At 34.8% G+C, this 19,984-nt stretch overlaps 1 protein-coding gene across 1 annotated transcript; it reads right to left on the bottom strand.

The window, feature by feature from the left end:
- Window positions 1-893: 893 nt before the first annotated feature.
- On the bottom strand, window positions 894-19,502 carry Tsp_00477 (putative immunoglobulin domain protein; the record flags this gene model as incomplete). The annotated part of the gene is made up of 21 exons (XM_003376240.1): window positions 19,242-19,502; window positions 18,967-19,021; window positions 9,989-10,330; window positions 9,799-9,920; window positions 9,586-9,733; window positions 9,002-9,019; window positions 8,498-8,553; window positions 8,185-8,359; window positions 7,990-8,114; window positions 7,848-7,928; window positions 7,674-7,803; window positions 7,072-7,171; window positions 6,204-6,701; window positions 5,092-6,167; window positions 4,546-4,945; window positions 3,146-3,234; window positions 1,966-2,112; window positions 1,770-1,900; window positions 1,601-1,709; window positions 1,400-1,517; window positions 894-1,261 (listed from the first exon to the last, which is right to left on the bottom strand). Coding segments are annotated over exons 1-21 (4,549 nt in total), but the record flags the coding sequence as incomplete, so codon positions are not given.
- Window positions 19,503-19,984: the final 482 nt, after the last annotated feature.

Raw genomic sequence — 19,984 nt, 5'->3', positions numbered from 1 at the left:
TTCGTCTTCTCCTTCATTTCCTCACTTTCTTCATCATTGTCGTCGACTTTCCCTGCAAGCAACGATTATTGACTTTTATTTTCATTTCGCGTTGAATGACAAAATTTGCAAACGCATACGTTTCTGCAAACGAACCGGAGGAGCAGGACTGCTTTCCAAAGTCAACCCACCGAGCTTGCCGTCCGATGACTGCTCGCCATTATTCTTCCCATGATCAGAATTTTCATCTGAAGAGGTACTGTACCACAAACGATGCAAACGCCTAGACAATGAAATTCATATCAGCTATGCGTAAACAGTGAAATTAGCACCAAGCAACATGAATTGAATATCCCCCCCCCACATGCTTCTTCGGTAAGAAAAATTCACAACATCAAGACAAATTTATAAGTTATTTACTTTTTTCGACCAATGAGTGATGAAGATGATCTCGATTTCCTTTTCTTCTCTGAATTCCTTGCTCTCTCTTCAGGAAACTTGAACGCATCTAAGATAATAATAATAATAATAATAATAATAATAATAATAATAATAATAATAATAAGACTGAATAAATGAAAAAAAAGTACATAATCAAGATGAAAATTGAAAAAAAATAATATAAAACAAAACAGTCCAATATATAAAAATTAAACTTCTATTATAATTACCAAGATCGAGTTGTTTTTCTGACCGGCTACTGCTAGACGTGCTCGAGCTGCTTGTGGTACTGGAAGAATCTCTAATGCAACCAACAGCTACCTTTCTATGAATTACAGGCTTGAATGATAATTCGCTGTCCTCTGAGTCACTCTCTTCAGCAATCTTTGTCGTTTTTGACGATGAAGATTTCGCCAATTCAACATTTTCGTCCTTAGCTGCTTCTTCTTCTTCTTCTTCTTCTTCGGTGTCACTTCTATTCATGACATTCTCTGATGCGGCCTCAGTGGCGGACAGACCGGAAAAATATTCCGATACCACCTTCATTGGAGAGGAATCGCCAACTTCGTCACTCGAAGTAATGTCGTTATCCTCTTCGACCTTCTTAGTACCTTTATCGCTCAACATTTCAAATTCTTCGTCCTTTTCAGACTCTGAATCACTGCTTTCTTCAAATGAATCTTCGGATTCTTTTCTTTTGTCGGCCAATACTTCAATTTCGTTGCACTGATCATCACGCATTTCGTCTGAATTATTTTCTTGATAAGATGATGTCGTAGAATTGCTTTCCATTTCCAAATTTTCATCTTGAAATCCATCCGACTGCTCTTCGTCTGAAGTTCTGCAATGCAAAGAATAATAATACGTTTTCTCTTTAAAATCTCTCTTTGAACAACCGTATAACTAACTCATTTAAAAAATGAGAATTAATTAAATCAAATTTTCTGCACTCTTCAAGCTTGACAAAACAAATACTTACTGCGCTGCATATTCTTTATTCATAATGTTTAATACTTTTCTGTCAAAACGCGTCTGTGAATTATTCAAATATCGTTCCTCAGCTTCACGAAAGCGAATGTCTTCCATTTCGTCATCTTCTACAATTTATCTCATCAATTATTCAATTTATTAAAACATTTTTTCAAAACTTCATCCTAAATATTCAAACAAAAAAATTTACCAGAGTCCAATTTTTTACCGACGACCTCTGCGATAGGATCGTTCGCCAATATTTCGGCATGTTGCAAAATGCTAATTCGACATTGCTCTTCAACTTCTTTCTTGGCGAGCTAAATTTTTCATTATTTCAAATTCAAACTGCTTTGAAAAATCCATGAATCAAACCATACATCTTTCATGCATTTTTCGGGATCGAACTTTTGCAACGCATTCAGGCGAACAACTTCATTCGACCTCAACGGTGACATTGAAGGCTGTTCAACCAACGCAATATTGTCAACCACTTCATTCACACATACTTCTTAAACAAATAAATATTAATATACAGTAAATAATTTCCTTCCATTCACACTTGCAAAGCATCACCTTCATTTGAATCTTTCTTTTCATCGCAAGTCAGGAAAGCATCCAACGATGAAAAAAAGTAGGAAGCCAATTCTTCGTTAACTTTACCATTTAGAAAAACATCCAACAAATTGCAATTATTGCAGCTAACCAAAGAAATGCAGCCTGCTCAAGGAAAAAAAACATATACTGGACATCAATTAAAAATATAAACGAAGCAAGTAATTTAAAAGTATATTGAAACAACTACAAGTGTATTATATTTACGTTGATCATTACTCTGTATTTTCCAAAAAACCAAACACAATAATAGTACTGAAATAAAAATTCTTCATAAAACGTTTTGATATTCCACCATAAATAAAAATTTATATACGTACAGTAGAAAATATTAAAGCTAATTTTAATTAAAAATCATACTGTAAATAAAAACATCATAATGATTTAAAAAACGATAACGTAACACCTTTGATCATTTCAATTCTTCCCAATTTTATAAAAAACAACTTACTCAGCTGCGATGAAGCATTTTCCACAGAACACTTATGACCTAAAGAAGTAATAATGCTCATATAAGCATATAAATTTTTACATTTAAATTAATTAATAAACAAACATGCATTCCACACTGAAAAGCTACAGAAACACTGCAAAAGCTTTTCAAACTTTTCTAAAAACAAAAATTTTCAAACACCATTTAATAATCAACAATTAAAACATAAGTACTGCTAACTGTCTGATACAGAAGATCATAACTGTAACAAACATCAACAATGCAAACCATAAAATAACTTCAAGAGATTAAACAAATCATGCATAAAAATACTTCAACAAGCATGTAAAATTTTGTTTTCAAAAATGGTGAAAAATATCCTTAAAATGACATTAATTTCATAAAAATTCAAAGTGAAACAAGCATACTGTACAAAAGTATAAGAACATTTTTGAAAACAAAATTTCGGATAAACTTTCAAAAAAATAACAAAAGTAAAGTTTCATTTAAAGTGATTTAAGTCAAACAAAAACATCATCCAAAAAGACACTAGCAATTTTATCAATTGAAATGAGACTATACCAATAACGCATCAGTAAACATGAATATTCAAAATTAAAAAAAAAAACTATTTAACAAAATCAATTAAAATTAAATACTGTTAAAAAAACGTCTTCAAATGTAAAAAAACTTCAACAAAATAATTACCTTCAGCCTCCTTCAATCCAGTCAAAATTTGACGTAAATTACAACCAATTTGAAATGGAGGTGCCATATTAGAATAAAAAATACAAATGCTAAAACTAATAGCCGAGAATAAAGCAAAAAGATTCGGTGGCAATAATCATGCAAATTAGATGGATCTTCAATCAACCTATTTACACCGCAAATGAAAATACAGTAAAATATAAAAGAGTGTCAAGTTAATCTCAAAAGTACAGTCATATCTTACTACATATTTCATAAAATAGAAATAATCTTAAAAATAAGATGATTTTATAGTTTTAATAGAAAATGTAAAAATATTTAATAACAAATTACTTTTTATTTTATAAATTTTACTCAAATACATCAGGAAGACAGTACAGTAAGAAATAAAAGATTGTCAAGCAAGACTACGAAAATTATTACATTGTCAGCACTTATTCTTATTTCATAGAATAATATATTGCAAAATATATTTATAAAAATAACATGATTTGCTATGAGTTTACATGATTTTCAACGAACGCTGCAACGAAAGGATATTGTAATTATAAAAGATTTTCAAGTTAAATTGTTCATAATTATATTATTATCCGTATCATTCAAATTACAATCAATTTAAAATAGTTGTTATTGTTGAAAACTGTTGAAACATTTTAATAGAAACTTTCCATAATAATATTAAATTGCGTTGATGTAAATAAAGAGTCGGGAACCTCAGTCGATTCGGTTTTTTTCGCTCCAGATACAATGATTAGTGCTTGTCACGTTTTACGCACTCCCATAAACTTTTTAAATATAATGCTATCTGTTACGTTTAAATATCACTAGGCTTGCGCTATTTATATTTATTTATATTTATAGGTCACATTTACAGTGGTAATGATATGCAGGCAGAGTACAGAATGTAAACAACATCCCTGCCGTATTTAAGTAAAACAATTCTTTCATTTTGAAATCCGCAGCCGTTGGTGATTGACGCCTCACTTCAATACCAGGCCAGTTTTAGTACGAACCATGTAGAGCAGTCGGCCCATTCAACGATTTGGGCTTTTGACCATTTGTTCAATTCGTTGTAACATCTTGCGAAAACATGGTCGTCTTCCTTAAATTCTCTGCAGGGCGGTGTAACTTTTCGTTGCGCTAACTTCGTTTTGTTCGGCAGTATTTGGTCCAGGCACGTTCTCAACTTCCGCTCCATAAGCACCTGTCGACTTGGGGTATGGCGCCGTGTGTTGGGATAACAACAGACGAACCAGCCGCTGACTGCAGCTGCCAGTGGAGAGTCTTTTCAAAGCGGTCGTTTATGTGCTCGCGAGTCGATGCGTCCACCACGGTCTCGTTCTGAAATCGAAGCGGCCACTGGTGATGCTGCAGCATCATCGCCGAACGGTTGTTCTCACTTCAGTTGAATCGCGTCGAGCCACTTGGACACGGTGGTCTTCAATTCAGGCTCAGAATAGGGACGTTCGATGCAACGGCCGTTGTCCTCCGGGCTCATGGTCACTCGCTTTGATTTGGCGCTTGTCTCCTGGTAGCGGTTGCGAAAAATGACAGCATAATAAAAGCTGTAGGAAGCGCTCGGCTGAAGACGGTCGACCACATAGCTGTTTGTGTAGCCCGGCACATCGGCGTCCAACGTTTCCCAATCGTAGCCATCGGCCAACTTGCGCAGCTGGATCCTGAACAGCCCCGGACGGTCGGGCAGCTTAGCTGGCAATTCCCAACGCAACAGCACCGACGTGTTGCCCAGTCGCACCGCTTGCGGTGGTGCCAACTTTAACGACACCTTCAGAATTTCTCCTGAGTGATTGTTAACGGTGGCATCGTACGTGTTGTCAACCATTAGCGGGCGACGAATCAACACGTCGTCAAGTCTTCAGCATCAACATAGGCCGCTTCACTGGTCACGTTCCACCGGCCGTCGGCTGCTTCGCACACGTTCCAACCCTGGTCGGTGTAGTCAAACTGGCGGATCTGAAACGAGCCGTAGCTGACCAACGACCTTCTCGAGTCGAGTTTCAGCTTGGTATTGTTGTGCCGCCAAGAAACGGTCGCGCGCGGCGAGTGGAGTTGGCAAAGCAGGAACGTTTTCGAATTCAACTTCACTGTATTGTTCGTTGGACCGACTCGGATCAGCTTCGACCAGTGGGCATTTGTGGCAGAACGACGTCGTGTCGTACTCGGCCACTCAGACACGTAAATCGAGTCCGTAGTGGGTTCATCGCCAGACGTGGCCACACAATGGTAAACACCGGGCGGGGGAGGCGGGCTTATGGTGGCCGTCCACTGTGGATTGCGGCCGTGACGTTGCACCGACCAGTGCGCAGTGATCAAGTCGGCATCCAACAACGGCCGGCCGTTGTAAAACCAGCTGAGTGTGGTTGAACGATCGCCGTGGGTGTAGCACACTAAGTCCGAAAACCACGAGTCATCTTCGAGTCGACTAACCACCAGGCGCAGGCGAACGAACAGCGGAGACTGGACTTGTAGCGCGTACGAGGCGGAAGCTTGTCCGGACTGACAAACGTAGGAGCCGTGATGGGCGCTGCTGACGTTGGACGACAGCAAATTTCCCAGCCTGGTTCGAATGCCGGCCAGTGTTCGCAAGTTGTCGTTCAACTCGACCCACACAATCGGACTCGCCGAAACGCTGCCGATGACGCACTGCAGCGTGACGTTGTCACCGAGCCGCGCGCTCAGCAAGCTAACGCCGGCTAGCGGATACAACAGCACCGCATGGATCGTCGCCGGGGACGTGGACAAGTGCACAGGAACGGGATGACCACGAAACGACTGGCCACTCTGCGCGTTCCTAACCACGCACTGGTAAATTCCTTGGTCTTGGGGCCCAACGTCGGCAATTTGCAAGCTGATTTCAGAAACAAAAAACCGACCGCTGTTGTCGACGTCGAGTCGACGTGTGTTGTTGACCACAAAAAGCACGTCCACCGGCTTCGGCTCAGAGCGAAACAACGGACAGGGAACGAATGCGATGCTGCCCGGCTGGATAATCACCGGTCTTCTTGAATTCTGTTTCTTCACCAGTAGACTCGGCTACCGGAGTGAATAATTTGCACTTAGGATGACAAATTCCGGCTTCAAGTGAACTGCACAGTGATAGAAACGCTTCAACCACGGCCAGTTGGCCGCTTCTTCCACTTTCGTCTGCACTTGCAGCCTGTTGGTGACACTTCCACGGATCGGCTGGCCATTCAAATACCATACATACTTTGCCGAAGGGAACTTTCGCTCCAAAAACCGTTCAGAACGTCCGGGCAACAGACAGCGCAAATCATGTCGCTCGGAAGATAAGGTGTTAAAATCTGGACGCACTTCGGCACCAACCGAACGTCTGACCCGTGGTTCTAAAACCACACCACCGGCTACTGGGGCCTTCAGAACGGCAAGTTGCCAAAATTTGGCAAAAGCTAACCAACAACATTCACGTTCAACCACTACTTTACTACTACTACAACCGCCGACCAAGTCACATGAGGCATCGATCACCACACATGAAAACGTGCACTGGACCGCATGTTGTGACATGATTACAGAACTGCATTTCATAACAGTTAAAATACAAATAAAACTTTGCCGTTCGTTAGATTGCAACTTGATTTAAATTATGTACTGTAACCTATTTTGAATTAACTTAGACCTTTTAATCTATGTTTGATGAAATAAATATTATACATGATAATTTAATTTTTTACAATAATTTACAGTATTATTAAGTGGAATATTATTAAATTATAAATTAATATAAATTTCTAATTGAAAATAAGCGCTTGTTTCTTATTGTATGAAAAGTATTTTAAATAAATATTGCTATAATAAGTAAAGATTTATTTTATATTTAAATTTGCATGAAAACATTTCCAAAAAGCATTTAATTGAGCACTGAAAAAATTTTATTTTTATTTCACCTAACATAATTACATATAAGATAGTAGAAGAAAGCATGCGCGGTACAGCAGATGAAGCAGTCAAAGCAAAAAGTATATTCCAAATGAATGGCAAACAAAACTGTAGATTAATTTTTAAAAAATTGTAAGGCATCAATAGCACTAAACTGTTAAACCCAACAACGCAAAATTCAACAGCTCATCTTCAACACTCGACTAAATGCTTCAAATTGTTAGCGCATATCCAACTGTGCAAAACTACAAATCTTTGTCTCAAATCGAGACCTCTTTGAGCAGAAGTCGCTTTCAAAACAAAATTAATTATCAAATTATACAAACAGTTTAAACAAAGAAGTGTCTTTAAAATGATCTTTTTTCTTCAATGAAACAACAACAGAGGACAAATAATGAAACACAATAAACTGTAAATATTCCATGCTATCATCATTTTGGGTGCACCAGAATCTTCTATAAAAATACACTTATCTGAACAATAATAACAAAATAAGTAAGTAAAACTGATTTACTTTGCTTTGACATCAGCATGCTGCTGGTAAAATCCGCTGAAACAGATGAACATTTTTTTCAATTTGATTTCATTCTGAAATAATAACAGAACTTACTTGTTGTTACTATCACTGGATCTGAAAATAATCCCCATCCAAAATCATTTCTGCATTGGACTGCAATGTTGTATTTCTTGCTCGGCTGAAGAGACTTCAAATTGTAAACGCATTTCCAAAATGACGATCTCTGAATCTTTTTACCTAAAAAGAAAGCTCTTATTAATATCTCACATTTTCGATTTTTACATTCACTATGTTACAATCTGTTTGAGTCATTGGAACGTTTATTTCACTAGTCTGAGGTGAATTCTCCTGAAACAGTAATAGACATTTCAAATTATATTTTTCTACTGCTTGAAAAAAATACACATACTGTTGCAATGAAAATTTTATAACCAACAATCGGTTCTGAGGAAGGAAGTGACCACACCAACAGCACGCTGTCCGGTCGATGCAGTTCAATTTTTGGTAATAAATCAAACGGTTTCCCAGGTATTCCTACAAAATACATCGTAATGCAATGATGAAGTGCAAGAAAAAAAAATAACAGGAGACTATCATTATTTACCAGACAAGAAAATGGTCTTCTCAACTGAACCATATTTGTTAATTACACGACACGTATAATTTCCAAAGTCCTGATTCCTGACACCATCAATAGTAATAACGGATATTCTTTCAGTGGAATCATCAATTTTTATTTCTTTATGCTTGAGCCGTTCTTTATTTTTCATTTGATTTAACTTTAAAATGTAAAAATAATATATCAACAAAATATTCCAAATTCACTGTAAAATTTTTCATACAATGTCTGTGTAACCGTTGAATATCCAAGAGACTTGAGGTGGTGGTCGAGCCGAATAGGTGCAGTTCATACTTACTTTTTCATTTATAGTGACCGGAATAAAATCACTGCTTGTCGTTACAACAGGTGGCCCTTAAAGTGATTTATTAAAAGAACAAAAAAGCTAACTTGAGTAGAAGTAAACAAATGTGCAACAGAAAACAATGCATGCAAATTATTCATGCAGGACAGCAAAATAAAAGTTTAAAATTTGCGGACTTTAATGTTTTAAGTTTGTAGTAATTCAAAATCGCTTTTACTTAAATGATGACGTGCCACAAAAAATAGCACTCATTGTTTTTTTGTGCAATCAATCTACACAACCAGCGTTTCCAAATTTCGCAAATACAGTTCAAACCACAAATTGCTCAGGCTACATTCACATATTCAACAATTATGCTTGCTATTTTTATAAATTTTACAATAAATACTAACTGCTATTTTAAATACTAGACAGCACCGACAATTAACAACCCGTTATACAACACAACACACAGTACAACTTCTTTATTACATAAATGAACGAAATAAAGGAACTTACGTGGATCAGCTTCAGGAGCTAAAAATGAAGCAATTTGTTAATTTAACAAAAAAATGTATTCACATATCAATAATAATCATTTTGAAAAACGTTAAAATTTACGAACTGTAATTAATTCTGCTATAAAATGAATTACAGTATATATTGTTCACAGTTGTTATGTTCTTATCGTATTATCCTGTATAACAGTTTACATGTTTAATTACTTTTTTATTCTTATGTACTGCTTAAAAAGCGTTTCACAATGTTCCACAATAATATTTTCGTATTATTTACCAAATTTTTCAGAATTTTCTTATTACTGTTTTTTAAACATGAATAATCTTATTAATAGTGTTACTGTTAAACATTCAATCAAGTATATCAAACGTGTAATTGAACTGAATTTGATAAAATATATTAATAAAACAATTTCATTAATGTTTTTCATCCATGCAAGCAATGGGATAGTTCAAAGGAAAGAAAGTTAAAATTGCTTATAAAGTGAAAAGTTAGTTGTGGAACATTAATGCTTCTGTTAGTAATGAAATCACTTTGAAAAAATGAAATAAAAAGTCAATTTTTGGAAGGAAAACTAGACATACCATGAACAACAACAGTAATAGCTGCTGAAACTGGTGCTTCATCTTCACTAGAAGCGGTGCATTCGTATACACCTGCATGACTTGCTGAAGCTACTGGAAAAGTAAGATTCGGAGTATCGAATACAGTCTCAACACTGTTCATATCACCCTGTACATAAATGTACTTACAGCTATGCATATTTAAAGAAAAATATAAAATAAATATTTGCTCACCAGTCGTTTCCAAATGATCTTAGCATCAGAACTTCCGCTTGCTGAACACGTTAGCACTATCGGTTCCCCAACCTCCACGATATGTTCGTGCACATCCGGTACAATGTTTATAAAAAGATGTGCTAGAATACATAAATATATATATAGTATCCTCCATAGTATAAAAAAGAAATACTACTAAAACACCAACCTCGAACATCGACACTGTGTCGGAGCTTAAGGTCAGGAAATTCAGCAAAAGAACATTCATATTCACCAGAATCATATGAATGAACATCAAGTAAAATCATATCCACACATCTTGGCCAACCATTTTTAAATATAAATTTTGGAATTTCGACCATTTTAGTAAAATTCACCGACAATAACGTTTCCGTCATAATATCTGGATCATATTTGTTCCACAGTATGATCGTGTCGTCGTCCATTCCTTGCGCACAGCAAGGCAACGTCACGTTAGCTCCTTCTCGTACATTGTAATGACCGGATTCGCTTGTAAACTGCAGCTCGACTGAAAATGCCCATTGCAAACCTAAATTAATTTTAAGACAATAATTTGAAGCAATTTTATAATGTATGAATTTATATGAAATATCATATTTTATTATTTCGAAACTGTAATCTGTTTGATACTCATATTTTTAAGTTTAAAAATAGAAAGTGACTTTAATTAATTTGAAAATTCTTAAATCGAATAGAAAAAAATAACACTGTGTCATAGCCCTTTCCTCTTTTTTATTTTACCCTTGATTTTGAAATCTGTTTCTGTGTTTTTTCAAATTTCAAAAGCATATGCACAATGCATGAATGGTTATTTTAAAATATTTGAATGCAATCCAACACCTGTTAACAGCATGACCAAACATGAAAAGCATTTTCAAGTGTAAAAAAGATACAATTGCAACAGTTGTGCAAGCAAAGAAATGCACACCAACTGTTTATTGCTTCCTGAGATAGAATTATTGCCGCTTTGAAATGATTTATAACAATGAAACAACGGTGTTTCTAAGAAACAGCAATACGTGCAATCGTTTTGTAATTATTCTTTGAACAACTGTTGCTCAATATTCAATATTTAAATTCTTAAATTTGGTTGTAAGATTTCGATTTATGAAAAATTTGTCACAAAATAAACTGACTTAAAAATTCATTAAAATATTATTGTAAAGCTTTACGACGATTTCATTTATAAGTGAATACAAAAATACTGAGGCATCACCACCGGCAAAGCCGGAAAACATTTGTATCTTGGCTTTGTCCTTGCGACCCGAGACAAAGCGGAATATTTTCGCCACGGACAAGACAAACATTTGTCGACCTCGGCATTTGTTTGTCGTTGTGCATAGTAAACATGATTACAGCTACCCCCAAGTGAGACAAACAACTGCAGCGTTGTATTTTTCGCAACTTATCTCAATCCATGCGCTCAGAAGAAATTTCACTTGCACGCGTGTTATTGTTGAAATTGATTCAATTGAACGACAAAGCAGCTATTCAATTGGCCAATCTTAACCTGCTTAAATAACTTCAATCACATTTATTTTCTTCCTAACAATTATGAAATAGACGCAATTTTATTTTGCAATTATAATTTCATAATGATATTTTAATAATAGCAATACTTGTAAAAACTATTTGCCTATGATAAGCTCGATTGATTAACCAACATGCGCATGTATGGGTGTGCTTTGTTGTCCAAGAAAGACATGAATAATCATAATAATAATAATAAAGAAAAAATGAAAAATTTTCTCATATAAAAATCAACACCAGCACAGTTGAAATCAGATTTGCAAAACGGAAATTACATATTTTACTTTTCTGGGAGTGCCTTTTTGCATAGTTAAAATCAAAATGCTCTGAAGACGTAAATTTTTCCCTCTCAACGAGTTGCATACGAACAATGGCAACGAGTTGAAGTGCATCATAAGAAGGAGATTAATAGCAACGGCATGCGACATACGTTGAGACATGCTTGTTGAGAAAAAAACACACCAAACTGGCCAGCGGCAATTCCGGCGTTTTGTTGGTTGCTGCTTATTTTTTTATTGTTTTAACTTTTGCAAATTATCATTTCAAATTAACTGATTTTGAAAAGCGTCTGGCTTTTCAGAAGTGAGAAAATAAAAAAACCGAGCCGCCCACGATTTAAAACAAAGCTGAACAATTCTCGACGTCGTACTTCATGCCAGGTAGTACACGCATCAAAAACTTAGCCACAGTCTTTTGCAATCATTCTTCGATGTTGCAATGATTTTTTTTTGTAATTCTTTTTTTTAATTTGATTTAAACACTGATTAAAGGAACTTTTTTTATCTAAATAAAACCAATAATACACATATTTTATCGTTTTTACTGAAAACATTAGCAACAGTAAATAAAATATAATTATTACAGTATTATAGAAGATAAATTGGATAGAGTGTTTTGAAAATATATTTGAAATTTACTTTTTAAAAAAATGTTATATAAATGTTCATTAATATTGTAATATAACAATTGTTATCCTCATTTTTCCGGTGAAATTTTCATTTTTCATTTCTTCAAAAATGTCATTCAATTTCCAGTTATTATAACTAAAAATTCATATTTACGTCAATCATACAGTTTCGTTGTTCAATGGTAAAAGAATGTCAGGTAATTATTAAAACCATCACCCGAGGTGTTTTGCAAATAGAAACTGCCACAAAATGTCCTCTTCAACCCGCTTTTTGGTCAGCGCTTGTCAAATATTCAAATCAGACCCTTCACACACCTGAACGTGACCAAACAAACGTACCAATTGATGTGGATATTTTTGCCCGACAGAAATTTTTGTCATGAATTAACAATTGTGAAATTAAAAACCACCAAAGTTAGAGATGGTTAGTTAGCCGCTTTTGAGAATTGAATTTATTCATTTCAAATAGATCAACTTGTGTATTTCAAGAGTATGTTTCGTACAAGTTGCGAAAAATTACAAGCATAAAAAATAATTTAAATCATTCATCTCCTAGTTGATTTTTTTACAATTTCGATGCGTTAGCAGGAAGTAAAAGCATTAAATTGATTTTGTAAAGTTCATTTTTTCCTCTATAAAATAGAACCACAGTATCGTACCGGTGAATGTGATGGAAAATGGAGAAAATTACGCAATTGAAAAGTGGCTAATTGGCAAGCTTGGGCAGAAATAAGCTGAATCATTATGAAACCAAAACGAGCGCACTGCAACACGAAAATCTCTGATCAATACACGTTTTTCGCTTTGTGGTGCAGTGCGGTGCGGTGCGGTTCAGTGAATAAAAGGAACAAAAAAGGAAAAAGAAGAATTAAAAAGTATTATTATATATATACATAAATACACAAGTATGCTTGTCAAGCACCAGGCACGTTGGTGATGATCGGTAGAAATTTGATCTGGACAATTTTTCTCATCCTACCAGGCGGGAAATTCGATGCCCTGTCGATTGTATAATGTGGTCGGTCGGTGGAAAAGTCGAGGTGAAGGGCAAATGAGTGGGGGAAAACAAGACGAAGACAAGCGCAGAAGTTGACGAAAAATACCGCCGTTTCCTATTCAACACAATGAAATAAAATAACAGTTTGACACGCCTATCTAGATACGAGGACAATTTGATGATTTATGAACGGCCACTTGAAAATCGTTGCAGAAATCATCTGCCTAATGATGTCCACTATAGACAGAGAATATTTATTGTTCCGGCCTGCCGGCCGTCCGCCGTAAAATGCCAAATGGCAAAGCGAATGCCGAAATGTCTAATAATACTGTTCAAAATGGGAGCGGAACATATAAAAATGAACAATCTCACATCTGCAATGCATTGCAGAAGGGAAAAGCAATTTTTTGCTCAGTATAACAATTTCAAACCCTCCAGAGGGAGAGAGGGACAATCTGAAAACAGCGGGATTCATTTGTTCACTTGTGCCAGTGGCTTGAGGCTAAAACGGCTATTGTGGTTTGGGCAATATGCTTTGCGAACACAAGAACCAACGCAAATCAGTGAAGCGAAAACGACAGCTGCGTACTGACAATCTTGTGACTTTCCACGTCGGAAATGTTGTTCAAAAAATAAATAAAACGAAATAAAAATGCCTGCCCATCAATCTTCACCACCGAACAACAAACAAACAACACATACCAAAGTGTGAATATCCTGTGGAAGTGTGATTTAAAAAAAAAACATTAAAAATAGCAAAAAATGAAAAACCAAACATGCTAGAAAAATTAATTTGCGCATCTGCTTTATAAACACATGACTACAGGTATTAGTGTTGTTGATGAAATGAGAATCAATCTGACGATGTAATTTATGGATTTCTTGGCGATAGGATTGTCTCCTCGCGGAGTGGTTGAAATTGTATTACTTCAAATGGGCTGATTAAATTTTTCCAACCCATAACTAACCGAAGGCAATATAATAAATACAAATTTCTTATATCAGTAGAAAATTTTCCCTTAACAACAAATATAATAAGAACAATAATAATAATAATAATAATAATAATATAATAATAGCATGTTATAATGTTTTTTTATTCTTTGTTTCTTTGAAGCTTCAGTGCGCAAACGTTATTGAAAATTGTTTCATTTGAAGTGGAAAATTTTAGCCTTCTTATTTGTCAAAGTATGACAAATTATTATGATAACATCGAAATTTCAGTATTGCATATTTGTGAGATGCTCTTAAACATGTTACAAACTTATTCAGTGAAAAGTTTTGACGTGCATCATTCAATCAAAATACAATGAAAAATATTTTTACGCACATCTATACACACACACACACATATATATATATATATATATATATATATACATATATACATTTAACTGTATAAGTGATATTCCCCAGTGAACAGATATAACTGTATATTCATTTGGGAGAATAAATTTGGATCAATTAAAATACAATTGCAAATATTCCCACAGGATTGTAATGCGCATTTGTTGGACGAGACTGGTGAAGCTCATATGAAGTGGTAAAACAGTGGTTGATAGTCAGTGTGAGCATGAAATTAAAATGGATTAGAAAAATGATAACTGACAAAACAGAACCTCAAACAGACATAAAGTGCCAAAAAGTTGTCATCGACGTAAAAATTTTATTGATATCACTGCATGCTGATGATGTAAATGTATTAATTTTCTTGTTTTGAAAATTTAAATGCAGCTGATAAACGAATAAAGCTTTCATGATATGTTGAAAAAAAAACTAAAATAAAAACAATTAATTATCAAAAAATCAATTTTGAATGCTTTTTTCATTATTAGTTTCAGAGAATAAATAAGGATAGAAATGAACAAAAAATTAACGAAATCCACTTTTGAATGAAGCAACTGCTTGAAAAATAAAAGAATGTAAATAGATCAGATTGGAATTTAGCCACGCCTTGAGAAACATTGTGTTAAAAATACGACATTGAATTTCTGATTTCATATTCTTTTTATGCATAGAAAAGGAAAAGGCTTAATTGAAATTTCTAATCAGTATCTAAGAAGAAGGTCCCGGCTGATACTTTCAAATATGCCCGTGTATTAACAAGCACTAATGCAACTGTCGATATTTTTGCCATCTACTTTTGCTTGCTTTGATTAAAGTATATAAGAAATAGTTGGACTTGTTGTTCATTGCATTGCAAAGTAATTTTTTTAATGCAAAGAATGACAGACAGACAGACAGATTTTGAATATGATTATCCAAATGAAAAAAAGCTTGTTGAAAATTAATTTAAAAAAAGAAAATGAATAAATAAATAAAGGATAATTATAGTAATAAAAAATTAATGTCATGTAAGCTGAATTGATGAACGAACAAAGCCAAGCCAGACAGAAAACAGCAACAAGCTTTACATCTAGTCCAGTGATGATGATGATGATGTGGACGACAACAGCAACAACAACAACAACAACAACAATAACAACAACGACTAAGCATTGCACAATCAATAAGTTTGGCTAAATTGGTGGTTCATCAGTAAAGGTCGATACAAAAACAGCGATTAAGTCGCATCGTAATAAACGCGCCTCTATGCAATTTCAGTCCACTCGTTCGTCTCGTTATTTTCTCAAAACACCAATTAGCATGGCTTAGAGCGTGAGGGGAAAAAAATAATTTTAATGCTTATGCTCGAGCATATTTTTGGAAACGACGAAATCACAATATCCGGAAAGCGAACGTTTTAAATGAAAACAGATGCGCGTGCAGGAGGGTTTGAATGGAATGGGAGAAAGCGAACGAAAAAAAACATCCCAATTTTCAAAACGAGAAAATACGACAACAAACAGATGTCGAAAACAATTAGTGAAGAAAGCGAACGTAAACAACAGCATCATCTGCAATAGCCAACCTGTTGTTTCGCTTACCGGCTAACATAAAAAAACAAATAAGCTACCTTTAAGCTGAACAATAGAAAATCCCCCCAGTTTAAACTCTTGTATCTTGAGCTGTTGAGAGTTGCTTCACTTCTTTGTAAAAATGGAAATATTGTACTTGGTATATTTGTTTTTTTTCAAATGCATGACAAATGCACCAAGCACCATTGTTCAAGATCAACTTTGAATCATTGAAAGCAAATTATTAGCTGAAGAAGTAGTAAGTATATATTTTACAAACGTTCAACGAGTGCACAACTTTTTTTTTGCCATCTCCAAGTTACGTCATCAGTTGCTTTTTCTTGGATGAAGAAAAATTTGTTTCGTTTAAATTTGAAAACTTTCACAATGCAAATGGAAAAAAATTAATTGAAATTTCCAATTAAATTCAAAATTAATCCATAACTGTCATAAAAATATGATACTATTGTGTTGTTTGGTTCAAATTTGATTGAAATTGAATGAAAAACAATATCTATTTTTCACACTAGCAAAATAATATATGCTTACAACATGCGAACAATTTAAAAAGTTGAAGAGAGAAAAAGCAAACACACAAAGAGAAAAATAAATGTGAAAGATTTTTATGACCCTTTTCCAACAAATGAGCCCTGTTGAAATATGACCTTTTGAAAACTGAAATATAATGGCAGACCATGTGCCACAAGTAATGTATCAGAGCTTATGATCCAAAAGAGAAAAAAAAGAATCGATGCTGATCTGTCAGTTTGTGTTTGTACAAAAGGTGATTCAGTGAATCGTAATGGAAAAGGGGCTATTTTCATATTTCATATGGACATTTTCCACTCCAACGCCAACAAGAGTCGACAACAAGCGTGCGGAAAATGGACACTCATGTCCACCTCCTGCTGACCCGATCGTGCCCATCCAACGACACCTCAGGGACGACGTTGCAGTCAGTGCTCAAGTTGAAATATCCAGCCGACCGATGGTCAGCGGAAGTGACCATTAGGCGAGAAATTATCGATCTGTTCAAGTTGCAACGTCGGATAAGCCGCCGGTCGATCCGAATGAACCCCGCCGGTCATGGAGTGGGATAATTTCATAACCAACCGTACACAAAAAGCAACCAAGCTAGTGGATTATTATTCAATTGGTCAGATGGGGGCGGATCGATTCGAATGTGGATTTTATTAAGCTTTCCATTCAGAACATCGCTGACAGAAGAAAGAGCATGGACGGATGTGCAGTACATATATATATATGCATAGAAAGCAAAACAAAAAGAATGTTGGGAAAAAAAGCGCTTGACCCGAACAATCGCGTGTATTTTTTTTCTTTTTTTTGTCATGTTATTATTCCACCACCTCTTCTCAGAAGGCTTAGGGAGGAGACAAAAGCCCGCCCACGCAGGACTGAATTGACAACGCCCAAGCCCGAGAGAGAGAGAGAGAATTAGCCAAAAGCGCTCGCTGTGTTTGCTCACGGCCGACTATCAAACAAGCCAACGGATTACGGTCGATTGGCAAATATCCAACCTTGACCGGCCGTCGGTCGCGCATCTGCTGTTGACAGGAGGAGATGAGCCCGGCCGGCCGATGTGCGGATAAGTGCCCGAGCAGCTGGATCGAAAATGGCCAGTGAAAAAGCGAAACAATTGCAAAATGAATATGAAAAAAAGTAGAACAGCAAAAGTGCTTCTTTTGAGCTTAAGCGCTCTGCTTAATGGCCCATTAAAAGCTGAGCTAGGGTCGGTTGTTGGAAAAAGTTGAACAAGAAAAACGCTTACCGGATAAAAGATAGACGAACAACGGCAACGACGATTTCATGCTTCAATGATTCTTGAAGAAGCGGCTTAAAATGAGCAAACGGCAGGCCAAAACCTGCTACGGTTGTAAAAATTGCAAGGTGGCAAACGGGAAAATTAATAAATAATAATAGTAATAATAATGACAATATTGGCAACAGCTTAGAAAAAGCTGAATAAAATATGAAATGAGAAAAAACAAAATTGAAAGTATCAGTGTGCTTATATGCTAGCGTACGTGTGTATGTATGTGTACGCGGAACAGCCGACTCCAACAAGGCCACGTATATAGACTGCCGCCTCTGCCATCGGTGCCTGTCTAGCCAATGTGCCGCCATTGACGTGTTGCGCCATCTAGTGACCAACAGTTACTATCAACTATTACTATTTGAGAAAAGTTGTGGGTTTCAAATAATTGAATAAATGATTGGACGGATAAATTGCTGAGTCATTATTATCAATGTTTGTTTGAATAAAAAAAACAATATTTATACAACGTCTTCTATTATAGATATGATTTTCATTTTTGTACTTCAATGTAAATGCTAAATGTCACTTTGATCAGAACAGTTTGAGCTAAAAGTTGTGGTAATTTTGTTGGATTTGAAAAATAATTTTTGCAAAGCAATACCTGGTTAATTGTAAATAAATATAATTAATAAGAATTTTTTTCAAAAGAAAAGTACATAACTTTTAAAAACAGTATAGCATTTCACACTAACTTCAAAAGTTATTAAATAATAAGTAATTTATTGTAAAATTATATTGTGTTTATGGAAAATTTCTTCAAAAGATTTCATAGTTACAAAGAATAAAAATAAATAATTTTTTTAAAACAAAATCAACGTTTTTATAGGAAAATTTTTAATATTTTACAGTTATGTTAATTGATATTAAAATTGAAATATGTGTTGTTTACTTTTTAGTATTATTTTGTTTGATGAAATTTCAGACGGAAACAAAACTATTTTTTTTAAAATAAATGCACATTCTTTCAATGATCAAATGCAAACAATTTATTACTCACTGATTAAACTGTCGTGTAGGAAGTGAACTAAAAGTGTATAATTTTCCTTGTTTTGCTTGAATTGTGAATTTAAAACAATATTTTAAAGAAATGCTTTCATCAAAGTTTCTACAAATTTTTTAATACAGACATTTATTTATTATTTGTAAATATTCTATGCTAATTAAAACAAAACAAAAATATTAAAAACATAAAGCATGAAAGCAGAATGAATATAATGCATAAAATTATGTTATTATTATCATTATTTATTGCTGAAACAGAAGCACTCTCACTTTGGCAATGCCGAAAAAAATGAAAGCTTTCTTCTCTGTTTTCCAATTGCTTGGAAGCCAGTCAAATTGGTCAGTGACAACACATTGCCAATCTGAACCCCATTTCTTTCCAAAATCCCTCTTTAAGATCTGCGCCACTTTATTAAAATCTGTAGAATCCTTCAGCGCTTGTTTAGCTAACTGCATTGCACTTTGCTGCATTTCCGGTGTCATATCCGTTACAGTCCAATTCATAGAACTGCTCTCCTCATTCGATGCCATTTTTCAACTGCTTAAAAAACAAATAACCAACTTTCAAATATTAATAATATCTTCAGAATAAAAATATGCTGCCACTTTTGCAAAACAGTAGAAAATTTACAAAACAGCAATGGCAGCTTCAAACGAATTCGCGTAATGCTATCAACGACCGGTTGACGAATTTTTAGCGCAATAATAAATTTATTTGCGTCAATTACACCACTGAAACTGAAACTGAATTTCAAAACTATATGAAACTTTAAAGAATAATGAAAAGTGGTTTAAACTTACAGCTTAATGTAAAACTTTAAATTATATAGTGAAATTTCCTTTTTCTCCTTTGATTTTAAATGAAAGAAAAAACAAATAATTTGATAATTAATTTATAAATTTTAAAGTGGTAATTTCAATGTGAAAAAGAATAATGTACTGCAACAGTTGCAACTTTCCATCAACTGACGTGAAATAAGTGTAATATCTGAATTGAAACTTTAATTGCTTGC

This window comes from Trichinella spiralis (assembly GCF_000181795.1).
Source record: "Trichinella spiralis strain ISS 195 chromosome Unknown Scfld4, whole genome shotgun sequence".
Classification (NCBI taxonomy): domain Eukaryota; kingdom Metazoa; phylum Nematoda; class Enoplea; order Trichinellida; family Trichinellidae; genus Trichinella; species Trichinella spiralis.
The sequence above is the reverse complement of the archived record's forward strand: the minus strand, read 5'-3'. Positions and strand labels throughout refer to the sequence as shown.